General features: G+C 38.8%; 1 protein-coding gene across 3 annotated transcripts; it reads left to right on the forward strand.

The window, feature by feature from the left end:
• Window positions 1-1,512: 1,512 nt before the first annotated feature.
• Window positions 1,513-19,220, forward strand: arhgap18 (Rho GTPase activating protein 18). Of its 3 annotated transcripts, none has more exons than XM_061052346.1 (18): window positions 1,513-1,862; window positions 9,872-10,112; window positions 10,827-10,965; window positions 12,021-12,103; window positions 12,341-12,490; window positions 12,921-12,984; window positions 13,433-13,551; window positions 14,358-14,429; window positions 14,781-14,874; window positions 15,132-15,223; window positions 15,682-15,759; window positions 15,863-16,022; window positions 16,157-16,239; window positions 16,358-16,564; window positions 16,710-16,844; window positions 17,917-18,038; window positions 18,157-18,212; window positions 18,394-19,220. In XM_061052346.1, exons 1-18 carry the CDS (start codon window positions 1,729-1,731, stop codon window positions 18,483-18,485), a joined length of 2,121 nt encoding a protein of 706 aa, XP_060908329.1. In that variant the 5' UTR covers window positions 1,513-1,728; the 3' UTR covers window positions 18,486-19,220. The 3 variants fall into 3 exon arrangements, with proteins under 3 accessions (XP_060908329.1, XP_060908331.1, XP_060908330.1); XM_061052348.1 differs by having other exon boundaries at window positions 12,921-12,959; window positions 13,432-13,551; XM_061052347.1 differs by having other exon boundaries at window positions 9,878-10,112.
• The last annotated feature ends 1,699 nt before the right edge of the window (window positions 19,221-20,919 follow it).

Below are 20,919 nucleotides of genomic sequence, written 5' to 3' on the forward strand. Positions count from 1 at the left end.
TGCTCTGTTAAAGACCGCTTAGCTGCACGAAGGCAAACACAGACACAATGGTCTCCAGACTCGTCTACTACCTTCATCTCAGGTGAGGAAACGAGAGAGTAAGGCGACAATCTGTGTGCTCTAATACTGATCCCTTCATAACCCCGCTCATTTCTGTGCGTATGGCTGCTCTGCTGACATACCTATGTTGCTGTTTGAGTGTTTGTGTGTTTTACCGTTGGCATCCGTTCAGCATTCAAGTAGCAGAACTTTTGGAGCATTTTTAACATCTTTGTCAGAAACACCTGAATGTTTGTTAATTAAAATGTGTCAATTTCATGTAATGCTGGTTCATATATCAACTTTTAGAAATATTGTAAATGATGGTTTTTGGGTCAAGGTATGATATTCCCTAAAGGGCTAATGTTCAAACTATCCAGAGCTGTGGTTTCATAAAAGGAGTTCAATCAAGCGCTAAATATCTTCAGGTGTGTACACATTGAAATTTATGTTGTTGAGGCAAAAAAATGTACAGGTTTGAAGGTTTCCTTTTTGTACTTTTAAGGCAATTATTTTTATTAAATGTGCATCATACCTGCAAGATACACTCAAAGTACATGATCCATGGATATATGTTTAGGCCCAAAGCAAATAAAGTAGTTGTGCCAAGATCCACATTGACCATCTTTTAAAAGAACATAATGCACAACAATGCGAGTGTAAGACTTTAAAAACAAAGACTTTTTCATTTGAAGGGGACTTCCATTTTATTTCTAATGCAGCAAGGACCAATGTCATTTTTTTTTATATTGTTGTCTTAAAGATGTATTTCTTAGAAAGGCACATGCTGTTATTTGGATTCAAATAAAACATGGTTTGGAGTCAGTATCAAATGAACTAAATTGGGAGAACAACAGTAGTTTGATATTTCAGTTTACAGCACATACATTTTTCATCCACATACAGCCTAAAGTATTTGGCCTTTAGATCTCAGATCTGTTCCTGTTGAGGCTTATGCTTGTGTTTTTTGTTTTTGTCTTCAGTCTGACCTTCACTTATTGTTGTCTAATGTAGTCAATGATCATTTGGATTGACCTGGCCGAGCAGTCACGAAGATTACTTTGTCTCCTTGGGTGTTTTGGCTGTGTGTTTGTGGTGACTGTCCAAAATGTTCCTTATCTCATCAACTATAGGCCCCTTAGAGCAGCTAGCCTTAAGGCCATAGTTACATGTAAAATATGTCACAGATAAAAACAATATGTACTACTTTCAATAAAGTGTAGGCTCATTTAAAGAGATATAGGCTATTGTGTTAAAGTTACAAGTAAAATAAGATACATTTTTGAAATATCCTCCAAAAAAACTATTATGAATATTTTTTATAGCCTCCATTGTAATGATGCACCAAGGAGTATTCAGTACCCATTTCAAGCAGAAGGGGGCGCTACTATCTATGAAACTTTGCCCTGTGTTTCAGCCAATCCCCGTGCTGTTTTGTGTATGTGGTCCAGCCCCTGTCCGGCTGCAGTACTTCAGATAAACACTCACACAAGTTGTAGAGAAAGACGAGAAGAACAGAGAGTCGGAGGGAGAGAAAGGAGGAGGAGAGTTTGTCAGAATGAGTCGGCAACACAATGGCTGTTATGGCGATGGAAAGCATAGATAGGGTAAATAGGTGAACATCGTTGTGGTTGAAAGTCAGCTGTGTGTGGAGCACAAGAAGGAAGAAATAAGAACCGGAGCAGAAACATGAGTCGGCAGCAGCAGGAGTCACAGGGAGTGGTTTTAACGGGTTACCACAGCAACGCCGAACTACTGCCGAAAACTGGACCGTGTGCCTCGAGCTGTCCGTCAGCCCAGGACCACGAGCCCAACTCGCACAGGTGGGACATATCAGTGTTATCACTTTAAATGAGGGCAACAACAACAACAACGGCTCAAGGTTTCTGCTGAGTGTGTGTGTGAGCAAAGGTCACTGTGTTATTCTTCATTGTATAAACGTGAGGAGTGTGGAGCTCATGAACAGAACATTATAGCTGAATGAAACCTAACTAGCCTACTTGTGTTATGTGCATGTTCCAAAAGATACAGCCTAGTACCCATCAGTCAGTCTACTTCCAAGTAGAACCTGGTTAATTGCATCCAGGCTGGTTCCTTTTTTTTTTTTTTTCTTTAGCTCAGTGGAAAAGACGAGCTCTGTCCTTGGCCTTGGGTTACGTTTTTCCTTTATGCACATTCCTCATCAGCAGGTTCACCATGACTTAGTTACACTGGCCCAGATTTTACAACAGTGTAAACATTGTTGCATATCTAACACTTAAGTCAATCAAGCTCTAACGTAAATATTAAATATACCAAAACATTACGCTGAAACACTGTCAAAATTAGATAGACAGCTATAGTCCTTTTACTTGCACAATTAATATAATATATTCAAAAACATTAACAGCTTTTTTTGGAGAATTGATCAGTCGTCAAGACTTGTTTTAAAGGGGACATGTTATGAAAAATCTACTTTTACAGTGTTTTTGAACATATATTTGGGTAACCTGAGTGTCTACCGACCTACAAAATGTGAAATAAACCCATCTGGTCTGCAAAAGTCTGACAACACCGAGAAAAGGGCTGGTTCAATTTTGCTCAACTTGGGATGTTACAAGTTGGATTCTGGTAAAAAAAAAAAAAAAAAAAAAAAAATCCTGCTTTTCATATAACTGTCTCAATGTAGGAAAGTTATTCTTTAGCCTATGACATGTCAAAAGACTATTAAAGGCCTGTGAATGTTCTCACAGCCAATAAGAAGCCTTGAAGTGTAATATGTTGTCACTAACAATCCAAAAGTTAAAGATTTTCAGTATACAGAGAGAACAAAACTTGAAAAAACATGAATTTATTTAGTCTGTTTTGCTTTATTAACACGGTGATACATTTCTGTATGCCTGTCGTGAACATGTTAAGTGTGGGCACAAATGAAAGGAAACAGCAAAAGAAAGCATTTTAATAATTTTTTATAACTTTATGATGCTGGGCCACTTCAAGTCTAAAGGACAGCATACAATCTTCGCATTACATCTCAACCTTCCCTATAGCTTCTTACAGTACCATTGGGGAAACTACAGATTTTGAGTCACTGTCACAGGGGAAATGTTGAACATGAACTGTGCTCAAATACACAGTCACAGTCTTTTATTTATAACACATCACATTTTTGAATTCCTCCACGCCGAGCTGTCTGTGTATCCAGTTCATGTTTAGTTCTGCAAACTACTGCTGTCAACAACCACGGTGTGCTGAAAGTAAATAACCTAGGGCTGCTGGCATTTAGATGGACACACCTGCCTGTGTGTGTTCCAGATGGCTCGTCCAGTTTGCTGGAGAAAAACAGCATCACATTACAGCCTGCCTTTGTCTCACCTCCTACAGCAGAGTGTGTATGTCCTGTCTAAGCTGACGTTAAGGCTTCGTTTTATGCTCATTGTTTCCCCTGGTCAGGAAATGAGAGACAGTGAGAGACAGACAGACATACAAAGAGACAGACAGGAAGCTGCTGGACTTTTTCCAGCAGTGGCCATCCAAGCTGAAGAGCCTTACGATTAGGGTTACGTGTCCGCTGGGAGCTGTGCACATAGATACCTTTTTTTTATTTTGTGTTTTGATGCTAGGAGTAGAAGTTTGAGCATTTCTGTGGTGTGACTGGGCAAAGAAGTAGTCATTGGACACATGTGGTTTGGATTAATTCTCTCTGTGATGCAACTAAGATGCAGCAGAAATACAATGCCTCACAGGAAATGACATCTGCAGAAAGGAAGACAAGCTGTGAAAGGTAACAAGATGTCAGACTGGCAGCAAAAGAATTAACTCTGTGTGAGTGCGACTCAGATTAGATTATTCTTCATTATCATGACATGTATCAGACAGGCTTGGGGAAAAAAAAGAGACCTAACGCGGAGGAGAAGATGTAGAAGATGGACAAACAATTAAACAATTTAAGACAGCAGATATATGGTCCCAGTCAGAGAAGGAGTGGCAGACAAGCAGGCTCTCATTTCGCTATAGCAATAAAATATAGAGAAACAAGAACATATAGTGTAGTTCAATCAGTGCTAAAGAGGTGTGATTTGTGAGCCACTGTGTCATTGCTGAGACCAGTTACTGTGTGTGAGGAAGAAGAACACAGTCAACCTCTGTTTTCCTCACAGGGCAGCTGGCACCTGTTGATGTGAATGGGAATACCACTCACACAATTGTTACCCTCCTTCCCCCTCTTGTGCTGGTTGCAAAACATCCTCAGCTGTTCATTGATAAACTACATCCACCTCTAGGGGATGAAGTACTCACATCCTTAAAAAGTTATGTCACACTTAGGAAGTGCATTTTTTTTTTTGTGCCTGGTGTTGGAGATTGATACAATCTCGTGTTTTTAAACTAAATACAGAAATAAGAACACAAGCATATCTTTAATGACTTTTAAAAAAACAGATTTGGCTTAATTTCTTTTCCAGACTTTGTGCTTAGCTAGGCCAGGCTAGCTTGGCTGTCACTTCATATTTACTGCACAGATTCCAGAGAGGTGTCCATCTTAATGTGACACTCAACGAGAAATCAAAAGTGTGTCACACAAACTTCTCAAGAATTTAAGAAGTAGTAAGTGACGTCTTCATATTGATGTTTTTGTCAACAGCTCAAAACTGAATGATATTTGATATATACACAACGACAAAATGTTTGCGAATTGTTCTTTTTAAGAAGCAAATAATTGACAATTTCTGATTGAAATGAAACTCAATTTGGACAGCAAAATATTTGGTGCTTCATTTTCTGTTGATCAACTGATCAAAATATTAATTGTTGCAGCTCTAATGGAGTGATATCGCCCTCCATAAAAAAGACCTTTATGTCAAGAGTGACATAACATAGAAATGCTCTTGTCAACTCCAAGTACTTCATATTTCTGTCTGTTGAAAACTATTCTTTCCTTTCCCGCTCTTGCCATCTCTCCAATATAACATCTGTCATAGTTCATATAAATCATGCAGAGGTTAATGCTGCTCTTAGTTTGGAGCTGAACATTTAAAACCACTCAGGTCTTCTATCTAAAAGACTCGCGTTGAGTCAACTTCCTGAGATGTGAACTCATCAGTGCTGAAGTTTCTCTTTGCTGTTTCCTTCTATTCCTGTTTGCACCTCTCAGTGTGGATTTACTTCTGTAAGCTTTTTTTCTGTCCACACACACACACACACACACACACACACCTACCTACATGTCGACAGCTCTGTGCAGGTGATGAAAAGGTGTGTGGATAACCATACAAAGAGTACAATGATAACACACACGGCTGGAGCACTCTTTTTCCTTTAAAGGTCGGGCCACAGATGTATGAACGTGTGAAAATGTGTTTGTTTTACTCACAAAGGCAGCCCACCTGACATCAGTGAATGTGTGTGTAAGAGAGCAAAGCCATGTGTGCTATTGTTTGTGCAACTTTAAACAAGTTGTTTGCATTATTAGGGGTGTTTTTCTGCCTTTACACATATTATGAACTGGGATAGCCCCACTTCAAATGACAGGAAAAAGTTTATCTGTATCTTTAAATAAAAACCTCAGTATCATGGCTTATTCTCTAAGAGGAGCATTCCTGTCATACTTTTCCTTTGCACATCTCAAGTGTTCACCTGTGGAAGCTATAAAATTTAATTTTTAACATGTTGTTAATATGTTACCTGAACTACAGGATCATTTAATTGTGATTGAGATATGAGCATTTGCAATAAACACAGTGCAAATGTCATCGCAATAAATCAAAAAACAACAAACATAAAGAAAGCAATGCTTTCTCTCTCATCATGCATACTGTTTTATATATTGGAGAGAGGTTTAGGTATAATGGCCATGCCATGCTTTCACACTCTTTTGAAACGGGTAGATGAATCCAAGGTAGATGAATCCAAGCTAGCCATCAACTACCCTCTAATGAACTAAATCTAAATTTAGTACTCATCCCTAGACCTGAGCAGAACAGACAACACAGAAAAGGTAGCAGCTCTGGAAGTGAATGTTCAGACACAGTAGTGCTGTGAGGTAATGCTAAAGCCAGTAGGCCTAACATTCCTGCAATGGAAATGCTAATATGCTGCAGTTGCAATGCTCACTATGTTCACCATTGTAGTTCAGCATTTTTGCATGCTTGTATTTGTGAAGTACTGGCAAAAAAAGGTGGATTAGGTGGATCATTCAAACATTATATTTGTCCTCTGGAGATGAGGAATGTCTGGAAAAAAAACTCCCCAGCAATCTATCAAGTAACTGTCTAGATATTTGTGTTTGGACCAAAGTGATGGAGCTTCACTAGCATGGCTAAACATATGACTGAAGTAAAGTAAGTGTGAAACCCTCAGCTACAAGTATCATATTAGGAACTGAAGCCAGTATGTACAGATGGATACATTGTTGAATGTATAAACCATAGTTTAACAACTGTGAAAAACTAATATGAGTGTTGTAAATATGTTTGTATGTGTGTTTGCTAATGTCTAATCTCTGGTCTTGTTGTTGTGCATGAAGGTCAATGATTAACTCCTCCTCTGAGTCCATGTGTGCTCCCAGGATAAACAAATCATCCCAACAGCTTGTGAAAACAAGAACATTTCTGCCATACCTTATGAATGAAAACATTTCAGCTTGGTGAAGTAATGAAGAAGACCAACCTGCTGAGTGTGCTGTGATCTCCAGTAAACAAAGAGGAGTTGGACTGCATGTATTGGCTTGTGTTATCATTCAGTGTTTGGACTCAATCTTACGGAGAGGAGGAGAGAAATTTCAGACAAGTAGGAGGAATGCATGGGGAAAAACATGAGGTAGAGTTAAAATGCAGAGGTGAGACACAAAGTCCCAAGTGGGCAGGAAGTAAAGTCACAAACCATGTGGTGTATGAGGAGAGGAAATAGGGGACAAGAGGAGGATGAGAGAAAAGAGATTGTTTGTTGGAGGAAGTAAGATGTTAGTGAAATACCTGCTGTTTGTTGAAACCTGATCAATGCTTTGTGCCTTTCCTTGTTGCTGTGTGTGTGTGTGTGTGTGTGTGTGTGTGTGTGTGTGTGTGTCAGGAAGTCTGCTGTGGTATGTGGCCTTAGCTCAGCAGGATCCCTCAGGTTAATACTCTGGTGTTAATTCCAAATTAATTAAATCAGCACACTTACTCCATGCTGTTCAGTCTGACTGCACAGTTGGCTAAACCGTTACCTGAAATTTGTCGTGGTTATGTTTGGGATTATTTACTTTAAGTTATTTATATTTGACATTTTGCCTCACAGTAACCCTTCATGTTATCTTGTTTCCCTTTTCATAAATCTTCCCTGCTTTCATCCTACTTTCACATGTCTTGACTTGAACCTTGTTTTGCCCTCACAGTAACTGTTCACACAGCCTGTTTCCACTGTTACTGTGGTAAAGTTATCAACAGTCGGACCCGCAAATATACAACTCTGTTGTTTTTTACCCCACAGTGTGTTTGTGCGAGTGAGAGCAGACTGATGATTGGAACAAGAGGCAGAAACGACAGTCAGATATGTTTTATATCTCAGTCATGATAACTCCACAGCTTGTACTGGGGGATAAACTGAGAGAGAATGTGCTGAGTTGGATGTTGCCACTTCCTGTCTCAACAAAGCCAACATTCAGTCAGATATTGTCCAAGCTAAAGAAAGGGAGCCTTGTTTTAAAAGACATGTAAATGTTGATGTTGAGATTTATCAGCAGCTATTTATTGATCACAATTACCAATATCTGTTACAACCATGCGAAATGCCCTGGGGGTTATATATTATCGTGAGATGATGCAGAATCATGTCATAATCGAGCTGAAAGACCACGCTCCTGAACAATGACTGGAAAATAAAACATTAACAATCATAAGACAAGAAGGAGAAGATAAAATAAGCCTTTTCGGCCATGTCCTTTTGATGAGTGTGCATATTTGTGGAGTTAATGTAATTTTTAATTAAATAGACTTTTTATACAGCAAATATGAAAGGCGTGGCATTTGTGTCACACTTAAATACAGCTCATAAGGCCATTCATCCTATATATTAAAAGAACACAGAACAAACAAATAGGCATGTTGTGTTAAGTGATCATAACTGGAAAAAAACAAATAAAGATATTCAATCACCTGTCAGAATCAGTTGTTCAACTGACTCTACTTCTTGTTTAATAGGATGTTTGTTTTTCTTTTTACATTTATGATAGATTGTACCTTTAAGTTAGCATTTTATTAGACAACATGTTCTTATTTTTTCCCTTTTAAAGGGGACACGTTATGAAAAATCGTCTTTTACAGGGTTTTTGAAGATATATGTGGGTAACCTGAGTGTCTACTGACTCACAAAATGTGAAATAAGTCCTTTGATTGTGGTCAGCATAAGTCTTACAACACAGAAAAAAAAGTGCTCCGTTTCAAATTTGGTCAACTTGTGATGTCACAAGCTGGATTCTGGTTAAAAAAAAAAAACCCTCCCCTCCCCTGATATCTCCACCCATGGACTCCACCCCCAGTCTGGAGCACAACTTTTACGCAGGTCTGCTATTTTTATTCTCTCTACAGAGGAGTGATTTCTACTGGGAAAGCTCAGGGGGAGCTCAATTTAAAGAGACACACACCAAAACGGAGCGTTCTGAGAGAGCTGGTTTATACAGGGTCGCAAACCTCCTCTGGTGCTTGATTCATGTTATATTTTGACCAAAGCACAGCACAGATGTTTCATTTAGACAACAGGGGACTATTTGAAAAGGTAGAAAAGGGCTATAATATGTCCTCTTTAAATCTCAGGAGAGAATCCCAGTTGTTAATGTCCAAGTTTCAGTTCTTTACCACACGTCATAGTTGCACATACTGTAACATAATTTGTGGTTGCAATAGGAGTCACTGTGTGCCTGTTTATGAAATAAATATGACTTTACAACCATATAATGATTAAAACCTGTATGAGGTCATTCTTACTATAAGACGCCCTCAATCTTAACTAGGCTATAGGCCAAACAGCACCGTAATAAAACTTCATGCTGAGATGAGCTAGCTAACAGAAGTCCAGGCTGAGTGAGGGAAGCTATTCTTAGTCTCTGGCTGGAAATTCAACACACTACTGTCTCTCCCTTACTGACCGACTTCTGTCCATCTGACTCACTGTCGGCCAAGAGTCACGAGCTATCTGTGTCTTCAGTTGTGCCATAAAGTCAACACTTTAACTCACCTTTTATACAGAACACAACACACATTGATCACAGGTTCTCAGAAGAGCCCAAGTGTTAAATTACAGTATAAGTTTATAGATGACTGAGAGAGAGAATCACTCAAAACTTGTGAGCAGCGCTTGCAAATAAAGGATGTCGGACGTGTTTTAACATGTTTTAGGAATCGTGGAAACCTTTCACAGGATTTTACATCTTTCTTTTTTGTCATCAAATTTTTGTTTTTATTTTTGGGGGTTGCTGGTGGCCTAGCGGTAAGGTTGCGCCCCATGTACCGAAACTATAGCCCTCTAAGCAGGCGGCCCGGGTTCAAGTCTGACCTGCGGCTCTATACATGCAAGTAATTTCCCACTCTCTCTCTCTCTCTCTCTCTCAGATTTCCTACGCTATCCAGTGTCCTCTAAATATCTTAATATATCTTTTAAAAGAAGAGATTTGGTTACAAATTCTCTTTTAGTAAAGTATAAAAAAATATAATACTAATTTAGATGATACGTCCCTACTACGTATTTATGAAAACATACAAACCCTCATGCATACAAATATAAACATTATATACTTTACAAAAGGGTGCAAATCATAATTTCAGACTTTCATAACTTTCAAACTGTCCGACTCACCTGTCTCCATCTGTCTGTGTCTCTTAAGCCGCAGAACAGGCCACTATGCAGTTCAGCAGAGCCAGAACCATGGAGACAGATATGGACCTTCCACTGCTGCCTCCTGTACAAAAACCACAGGTCCAGAGCCATCGTCACAACCAAACCCAAATGCAGCTGCCTGCCCCAGATCTCAGCACTCCTCCAGTCCTAAACCAGGCTCCAGCCCCAGACACAGCCCCATCTCCAGGTCAAGAGCAAAGCCTCCATGCCAGCGCTGCAACTCTCAGGTAGGCTGACATGCTGAAAATTGTCAGTGCAGTAGAAGTTTTCTTCTTAATTCATTTCATTTCAGGGCAAAGAAATTAAAGTTTTGTCACCTTTAATTTCTTCAGATTTTTAAACAATTGATGCCCAGGGATGATTAATATTTCAATTTACTCACTAAACAAACTTGTAGATAGATACAGTACGTCTCAGAAATCTTGTCAAAAAGAAAAAAAACAGGAACTAATTGAATGAGTCAGACTTCAAAAAAAAGATCCTCAGCTTGTTTTTAGTATAATTAAATATTCAATTTTTACCACTTATGCTAGCATTAGTTATCAGCCAAGTATTGTGGAAGTTCAGTTAACATGCAATAACCTTTTTCTACTTCTGTGCAGGCTCAGATTAAGACTGTCTGCTGTAAATGTCTAAACTGTTAAAATGTTTGATGGGGTTTGGTTGGCCAGCACACAGTATGTGTTCCTCATTTGTTTTAAAGTAATCTCAGCTCTCAGAGAGGATGTCTTTCAGTCACTGGGGACACTGTGTGTGTGTGTGTGTGTGTGTGTGTGTGTGTGTGTGTGTGTGTGTGTGTGAGAGACCTGTGCAGCCATTTGTGACCACTTTGGAGACGTGTTCAGACTGGTTATGAATTCTTCGTGTGTTAAGAAATGCAGCTTCAACCTTTTAAATGTTGAAGTCCTGATCTCTGTGTTGCTGTTGGGCACATTTTGCAGGACTCTCTGGATGAGCTGGAGATGGATGACTACTGGAAGGAGGTGGAGAATATCACTCGCACGGGTGGAGGAGCAGGGAGGGGAGAAGGTGGAGGAGAAGGAGAAATGCCAGAGGAGGAGCAGCAGAAAATTTCTGAAGGTGAGATACGATGTTTCCATGGATAGACCTGAAAGCGACATATGAAGAGTCGACTCATGGTGTGTATTTAAATACAGGATTCAGAGGGTACTAACAAAAGAGAGAATGAAGTGTCAAATTTGATCACAGACTAGTTTGAATATTTGTTAAGTTATGAGACAATCCACCCCACAGCACAGACTTGTCACTTATCCTACATAGGAAAGAGACACCACAAACAAAAGTACTTGTCTTTTTTTTCCTGTTAGTACTACTTTGCATCTCCTCTAATTCATTTCTGCATCTTTTTGTAGTAGTTCAGCACCTTGTGCTCATTTTGTGTTTCTTTATCATAGTTTTTGCTTCTCTTTGTAGTGTAGCGTGTCTCTCTTTAGTATATTTGCTTTATTGTGTGGGTCTTTTTGTCTCTTTATGCTAATGTTGCATTTCTTTTAGTCCTTTTTGAATGTCTTTGTCGTTTTGTAACTTCTATTTGTGGTTGTTCAATTGACTTTCAAACAACAAATGCAACCTTTCCCTTTGTAAAAAAAAATAAAATTGTAAAATTGAGGACTCAACCACTTGTATTTCTTAAATGATTACGGTTCAAAATGAAGCTTTGCGCTCATGCAGGACACATTGATCACTTTTCACCGTAGATGTTTTTACTTTTTCTGGCATACATGCAATCAGCTGTTTGTTTGATCTTTGTGTCTTTAATGTCAGTATTTAAGTGTCACATGTTATGGAGCAGAATGATTTTGTGTATCTGTAAGTAATTGTAAGCTGTTGATCAGAATCACAATGCCTGCTCAGACTTACACCAACCGAAATAAGAGGTAGTCAGGTCTGGTGTTTATTTCTGTGTGTCTCATTGAGCATGTTTAGGAAGGCTATTGTTCTCTTCGGTAAACACAATCTTCCTGTGTTACAGTGTGTACAGTTTGTCAGAGGTTACTCCTTTCCCTTTCCTCCACCTGGAAAATTGCCCCGAGTGTCTGTTACAGGGAAACATTAATGCTTCTGTATCCATTTTTTTCAATTCATTAAAAATCTAATCTCATTTTCTCTCTTAGAAGGCGAACAGGAGGAAGCATGGCTAACAGAGGCGGGGCTGGCACGGCTGTTTGATGATTCACTGGCAGCTGACCAGGATCAGGTGTCATTCATCTTTCCCTAAATTCAAACACTTAGTCATAGTTTAGCAGCTTTATGTTTACAGTTCGGTGTTCCGGTGCATGCACTCTGTATTGTTTGTGTGTGTCATGCTTTACAAAAAAATCTTATACGAGTGAGAATGTGTTTATTTAAGACTGACTGAAGAAGGCACCAGATGTATGATGAAGTCTGTATAAATATCATTGATTATGCTTGTCTCTGATTGGTTGATTGACAGGAAGAAGACAGTGCTGTGTTCCTGTCCACACTGACAAGAACTCAGGCGGCCGCTGTCGAGCGACGTGTTGCATCTCTACAGCAGACGCTACGACGGCGCAATCGGCAGCACGTCCCTGACGTCAGAGACATTTTCCGACCTCCTGAAAAGGTTAGCAGATGTATAAACAGACACACTCAGCACAAAGTCATTCTATTGTATTGACATAAAAGAGACAGAGTTAACTTGAAAAACAAATAACATTGGACACAGGATACAATATATTTAGCAAATTAATTTTTTCTATTGAACATTTCGAGCATTATCGAAGCAATCTGTGTAGTCTGTGGTTACTTTTAACTTAACTTCTGCTTCCTCTCTTACAATTCCTATCAGCAGAATAAACCGCTTTGAACCAACAAATCACGATGACGCACGCACGCACGCACACACACACACACACACACACACTGTCCATTAATTAACAGACAAGATAATATGTAACATGAAGAATGTTACAAGGAGGAGGCGGTGTGTTTTAATTTGTGACAAGTTGAACATTACACTTTGTGCAGTCCAGTTACGTGTCTCTGTGTTGCAGGATGATGATCTCAGTAAACTCAAAGGGGGAAGTGAGAACGGACAAAAAGATGTCACTTCATCTGGTATGTGCCTCACACTCCTACAGACTCACACACACACACACACACACACAGTTTGAGTCAGAATGCTGAACCGAGGCCCAAATAAACTTCTGCCTAGCAACCCATACAAACATCAGAAAAATAATAGCGCAGAAAAATAAATCGAGACCGAAATGCAGTAGAATTTATAAATATATTGTGCGTTCCTGTTAAATCGATAAAAACAAAACAGATAAAACATCAGGTGTGTGTTCATTCATCCAAAGATAAGTTAGAGTTAGCAGCCCCTCTCTCTTTCTCCCCCCTTTAAGTTCAGTGACTAAAACGTTTGAGCATTAATGAGAGAAAAGCACTTTGAACTTTCCATCGCTGTGTTTATAAAACTGCACTTTACCTACATAAACACACTCGTCCTGCACTACTGGTGCGACTGTATCTCTTATTTCCTTTTATGTCTGTGTCTCAACAGAAACAGAGACCGAGCTCAACGTTGAAGTGGCTTTTTCAGAGCAGGCGCTCACTTACAGGGACAACCACCAAAGGTTAAAGGTCAACACAGGCCCCAGCTCACCTGACGACAAACTACCGGTGAGTCACGTACCTGTAAACACACACACACACACACACACACACACACACACACACACACACAAACATTAAATGCAGACTTACTTCCTCATCTGTATTTTTTTCACAGGGGAACAACGTATGTTGTTGTCAATAAAAAGATAAATGCATTGGTTTAAAATATTGCCTGTATGCATATACAATACAAATGCTATACTATACACTTTACAAAGCCACTCTGTTGCTGCATGTGTTGTGTTAAATCAGCGCTCGTATTGATTAATGATTAATTATTGTGGGTCAATGATTACCAGAGATAGAGATCTGACAACAGAATTAAAAGAATATACTGCACACAGATGTTTTTTGCTGCTCGCTGTGCATGCAAGTGTGACAAAATGTTTGCCTTGCATCTTTACAAGAACAGAAGTATTTACTTTATCACCCCAAATTTCAAATTATGGCAAGTTCTCAGTGTGTTTTTACAAGGAAATGAAAGATAATTCTTTTAAATCTTGCTTTTCATTTAAAAAAAAAAAAAACATTAAGATTTGAGACTCATTGAGCTTGATGTATGGCATCGACAGCGCTTTGAGAGCTGATCTGCAGTGCCACCTGGTGGTTAAAGTTGGCAACACAGGCAGTTTTCACTAGTGTTCATAAATAGGTCTCTTGTCACTTCTCCTACAAACCAATATATTTTCCATTACACCCTTGAAATTGATCATGCAGTGTGAATGTAAACACAGTCAGAAATGTGTTTACTGTACTGTCCTTGTCATTCAAGCCTGTCTGTCATCCTCTCTCTTCTTTCTTTTTCCCTTCAGAACTTTAAGCTGCTCCGGGATAAAACAGGTCAGACCAGAATAGGAGATCTGTCTCCTCTGGATATGAAAAAGGTAACATGGTTGGATGCCAATATCTGTTTGTTTAAGTCATGTTGGTTTAATGCTAAACCTCTAAAGAGTAATCGCCTGTCAGATGAGTAATGAGTGTTTGAGCGTGTAGTTACAACAAAATATTTTCTACATAAGGATAATAAAGAAGCACCTATTCTGATCCAATCCAACTTAAAGTTATTTATAAAGCACATTTAAAACATCTAGTCACATTCATTCATATATAAAAAGCAACACAATAGAAAGATTAAGACCAATTTAAAAAAACAACAGGAATTAAACTAATACAAATAAAGTCTACTAATAACAACATATTTCACTTATTTGTCTGTCTCTTTAATGTTTTGTCAGGTGCATAGAGTGGTGCTGGTGGAGATGACGGCACTATTTGACACAGCAGGGATCGACCTTAAGGCTCACAAAGCTGTCAAACTCAAGACTAAAGGTATAACGCATACACCAACAAGGTCTTACCACCGGCATATAGAAGTAGGAAAGTACTGCAGATGAAAAAAAACTGAAAGAGATTTTGCTAACACGCAGACAGGAGTACAGTATATTCCAACACCACAAGACACAATGGAGCAGTCAACATAGCTAAAAATAAGAACATGACAGTTTTGTTTCCAGGTAAATATGTGAACTTAGTGTCCTGTATTAGGCTATTTATGTTAAACTAAATATTTGTGTTTGTGTGTGCAGAAAGTGGTCTATTTGGAGTTCCCCTTGCCACTTTATTGGATCAGGACCAGAGGCGGGTTTCTGGGACCAAAGTGCCATTCATACTGCAGAGGGTGAGCACAGCAGCTTTTTATTTAACATTTACTATAAAGCAGTACAGCTATGATTAGAGGAAGTTTTACAATAGTTATTCAGTTTGTCTCGACGTTGGTGACCCCTGTTGACAGGCGTCCTCTTGTCTCTCTGCTGATCTTGTCCTGTACATGTGTAAGTTGTGTTAAACAATTTAAATCTCATCCTGCTTTCTTTAAACAGTCAAATGTTTTTACCCATTGAGAATCTTTACCTTGTGAAAAAAAAGGTTGTTTCTGCGGCCTGTTTTAAATGCCTTCATCTGACACCGTCCATGTGGCAGTATGTCTTGATTATAATGTAACTCAAACATCAATGGTTTGTAAAAGAAGAATGTACAGCAGCACTGTGTTCATCATCACTAGTATGTCCAACTTAAATAGTTGTCTGACACTTTCTACTTTTAACTTGACTGTGATCACTTTATTGCTTTTTCTAGCTGATGAGTCATATTGAGGAGGAGGGATTAAACACAGAGGGGCTGCTACGGATCCCTGGAGCTGCAACTCGAGTCAAGGTTAGTTTTAGCGAATTAGCATGATTGTTGATACCATTAATGACGTGATTTGCTATTAAAGTAGAGAAACAATCTGACCCCTGTCTATCTATCCCAAACCCAGTCGCTGTGTCAGGAGCTTGAGTCCTCGTTCTATGATGGGACGTTCCCATGGCAACAGTTGAAGCAGCATGATGCGGCTAGTCTTTTGAAGATGTTCATCAGGGAGTTACCCCATCCTTTACTCACTGTGGAGTACCTCAACGTGTTTCTTGCTGTCAACAGTATGTTAAGAACCTGTTCATGAAGCATTCTGCTGATTTGCTGGAAGTTTGCAGACAATTTATGTGATGGAAAAAAGGATCAACTTTGCATTAAGGATTGTTGTGTGTGTGCACGTGTGTGTGTGTGTTTACAGAGCTCCCTACAAAGAAGCAGCAGCTGCAGGCTTTGAACCTGCTGGTCCTTTTGTTACCTGAGGCCAATCGGGACACTTTAAAAGTACATGAGAGCTGCTTCCTGTTACATTTCTATTTCAATTTGAAAAAGTCTCAACTTTTTTTTTCTTTTTTTTTTTTTTTAGTATATCTGATTTTTTTATTTTTGTTTGCTTCCACAGGCTCTGGTGGAGTTTTTCCAGCATGTGATTGACCACCAGGCCAAGAATAAAATGACTCTCAACAATGTCTCTGTTGTCATGGCACCCAACATCTTCATGTTCAAAGGTTTCCGCTCCAAAGTTACAGAACAGCAGGAGTTCTCCATGGCAACCAGCACAGCCAACATCGTCCGGCTCCTTATTAGATACCAGAATCTTCTCTGGACTGTAAGGATGAAAAATACTCCTCTAGTTTGATATATTCTCCTTTGAATCCATGTGTTGCACAAAAACATCAATTTGTTCATGGAGTAGGGAGGATTGGGCAGTGTATAAACTGAGGCCATGAAATCTCCCTTTTGTGCCCCTCCAGATCCCGAAGTTCATTGTGACCCAGCTCAGACATCAAAACATGGAAAGTCAGCGGAAACAAAATAAAGAGAGAGCTGTAAGAAAACTCTTGAAGAAGATGACCACCGAAAAAACATCTGAAAAAGCTATCCCAGAGGTAAGAGATGAACTTAAATAAACAACAACAACTACTAAGGACTGTGCGAATGAGAAACTGTAAATCTACATTTCTTTAACTGTTTTATTATTATTATTATTATTACATGGTATTGCAAGAGCTCCTACTCCAGACTACAAATTGATATGTAATGAAGCCGAAGCAAAGATGTGCCTACATATTTGAACACTGAATATATATGGTAGTTAAATTTTGATACCAGCCTTTCATACAGTATAACTGTGTTGTGTTTATAATGTACACTGCTCCTCTGAAAAAAACCCAGAAGATACAGTATATTGAGAAACGGTGACATCTAGGGGTGTGGAAAAATAGCAGTTTTGTTCCTATGGGAGTATATTTTACCTTAACTGCAACTTGTAGGCATCAAGAGACAAATACTATTACTAATATTCGATCGTTAAGTTAATATTTCTGTCACAATGTATCTACTGCTTTACAGAATATTTATATTAATTTGATCTATTGATTATTTATAAGTATCTTATGACCACAAATTCAGATATTCTGAGAATTTGAAAAATCTCCCAAACTGTCTGTATCATTATTGGAGCTGCAAATTCTTGCCTACGTATGGACACTCTTGGTATTTTTTGTAAGTCAAGGGAATCTAGAGTAGCTTAGTACAACATCACATTTAAAAAATAGATTGTTTCTTTCTGATATGGTGATGGGCGGCTGTGGCTCAGTTGGTAGAGTCGCCTTTCATCCGAAAAGTTGAGGGTTCAATCCCCAGCTGGGCAACATGTCCGATGTGTCCTTGGGCAAGACACTTAACCCTGCATTGCTTCAAAGCGTCTGCTAAGTGAATAGTAACATTGTAACATTGTTAGTTACTACAGCAACCTTTGTCCATTCATGCTACGTGCTCCAAGGTCAGACAGTGTTTGTATCTTGTTTATCAAAAGACCAGGATTTTATCCAACACCACATTTTTGTTGTCTGAAGTCACGGTCACATCGAGTGTTTGTGTAGGATGCAGACAGTGTTTTGACCTTATTTTTGTGTGTGTGCTTATGGCTGTGTTGTTTGTCTCTGTGTTTATAACCAGGAGGGCTCACAGGGATTTATCCGAGTCCAAGCCCCACAGTTCAATAAAGTGTCCATGGCAGTTCAGCTGACCGAAGAGTTACTGGCTGTTGATGTGCTAACACGCTTCCTCAGCCAGGACTGGTAATGTGTACACCAACAGCTCCGTAAACAGTATTTTTCCAGACTACTTAAGGCCTATATTTATCATTTATTTTTTCCTCCTGCATCATTTTTGCTCTTTCTCTCTTTGCCGTCCCAGTTCAGTGGCAGTGAAAAAAGAAGAGCTGTGTCTCTATGAGATTGGTGGAAACATCAGTAAGTCCTGCACTACCTAAATATATTAATCAAAAGTTTAGATTTAGTTTTTCTGCAGATAATCCCGTAATTGAGCTGGAAGGCCTTACGATTATAACTCAAACCTGTTGTTGTGACTGTAGTTATCAATCAGAATGATCTCTTCCCTGTCTCTCATTTCTCTTCATCTTTTGTCCCTCAGAGGAGAGATGTCTAGATGGGGAAACGTTTATGAAGGACCTCTTCCAGCTGAACCCGACTGCAGAATGGGTCATCAAAGTTGCACAGAAATAGTCATTTGCACTTGCCGGATGCTGGGCTGCCCAACCCTGTGTCCTACTGAGAAGAGACATAACCTGAATCTGTGGTTTCTGCTGGTTCAGGACATTCTTGGACTCTTCATTTGTAGCAGAGATTTCTGAATACACACAATTTGCTTGCCCTGACCACAGCCTTAAAATACAAGTGGAAGTCCTCTGACTGAAAATACTGCTTGCGTTTCCCCCCACAGCCAGACTGTCAAACAAGAACAAAAATTGTGCTTTGACAGACGTTTCCATTTATTCTCCTCCTCGCCGTGTGATGCAAATTTGAGTTTCAGGCCTCAATAACCACTAACCTGAAGTTTCATTTGGGTAGATGAATGACGACTTATTTTTAGATGACCTAAGGTTATCTCTCGAGTTCTGACAGACTGCTGTTGAACTACAAGTTTGTTGAAGCACTTGAGCCACAATATTGTGATTTTAAACACTTAGTGATACTGAAAGTGTTGCAGTTGTAATCTTTGATTTATTGCCACTCATGTTTTTGCATCTGCAGTGAAATGTTGAGATAATATAGGGAGACCAAATATTAACATTCTCTTCCATCAACAAGAATCATTTGAGAATTTTGGCTTTTCTTATTTATATTTTTATTTAAAGCCCTTTAAAACACAAATGTGATTTTATTATTATATGTCAGTGTATTGAAGCACTTCACTGTAATCAACAGGGAATGAACGTTGGAATAAATTGATGTTTCGGGGGCTTAATGTGGAGTTCTAGTGTATGTGATGGAGTACTGTGAGGGAGGGGCCCCTATAGGTGGCACACCTCAACATTAATCAGAAATACATTCATAATGATGTTGTCACTGACAACTAACCTGGGCACGCAATGATGACATCACTGTTTTATGGTACATTAATAATGCTGTACTTTCTAACTGTATAAACCATTGATGTTTGAGTGTTTTTATGGGTTCATATATTTTTGAAAAACTGATTTACCAATTTGAACCAACACAGTCACGACTGTGAGTAAGCTCACATAAAAGTCACCAAGTCAGTTGCCTTACAAGTTTTGTACCAAAGACTCATTTTGAAGAACTGTTTGATTCTAAATTGACAAATTCAATAAATCAAAAGCTGACTGTATGATTGCCTTTTTCAATGACACACCCTAAAATCATGGGCTGCAGATGTATCTGAACACTTCTGGCTTTACCTGTTTTGATTTTTTTTTTTTTACTAATTACTATACAGTCTGAATATGAGTTTTTTTTATAGCCCACTGGTAAAGCAATGTTAGTCAAGAAATGGAAGAGAAGAAAAAGTATATCATCTGTTGCACACATACAGTATCTGTACTTTGCTTGACTTGTAACAAAACCTTATCTGATTATGTGTGATTCATTACATTTTGGGCGGCCTGTGGAGAATAAAACATTGCAGCTGTTCGTCTTGTGTTAAACTGAAAAAACTACAATTAATGTGACACTACCTGCCTTGTATTGTCTCGTTTTTACTGTGAATATTTTTTCTGAATACTGATTTGTCTTATTAATGTCCCTTAAATGACCACAAGACTGTAAATAAACACATAGCTATTAATTACCAAGTGTGTTGTTGAGAGTGCTGATTTATGCGTCCAGGTTACATTTGTTATAGGGTTTTATTATGAACCTATAATGACCACTGTTTAATATGCAGAGTGCTGCAGAGTAATTCCTTCCCTTCATCAGGCAGCCGACAGCCCTGACCAGGTGCTTGCTCTAATTTCCTTTGAGAAGTAATTGTCCTCAGTTAAGGTGTATGGTCACAATGCTAATGGAGTTAGTGGGTCTTAAAAGGCCTGAGCCAGACTTCATTGGTTTACCAGGGTCAGAGACTGACACAACATGTAACGGTAACCTTGTTTCTCCTCTCTAAGAGCAGACCTCGATCCTTACTGCAAAAGGATATGGTCGACACTAGTCTTTTTTTGTTTTAAATGAGAAGCAACAGTCGGAACCTCCCGAGGATCAAACAGTCAAATTAAAAAGGACAATTGATATATTTATTGAATCAATTTATTTTTAAACTAATGAAAAACACCTCCATATTTTTTTCTGATGCATGGCATTTAATGAAGAAAGTAGATGTTGTGATCTACCAATTTAAAATACTTAGAAAAATTAACTAGAAGCTACAATACTGTACTTATTATTTCATTATAACAGTTAATAGGAAATTGATTTCAAGACAAGATTTAAGCAGAATCCTCAGTATTGTGCATTACCCTAGGCAAATACCTCATAAAACAAGTGGTACAATTTTGAATTTTTTGTATGTATTAACCATAGACTGTAAGGCAGAGATGGGCAACTTTGGTCACAGCAAGGGCCACATTCATTTAATTCTCACTGCCAGGGGGCCAAATTGTAGAATACAAAACGATTACAGTCAATTATGGCTCAAATGTAT

Source organism: Labrus mixtus, chromosome 12, assembly GCF_963584025.1.
Source record: "Labrus mixtus chromosome 12, fLabMix1.1, whole genome shotgun sequence".
Lineage (NCBI taxonomy): Eukaryota > Metazoa > Chordata > Actinopteri > Labriformes > Labridae > Labrus > Labrus mixtus.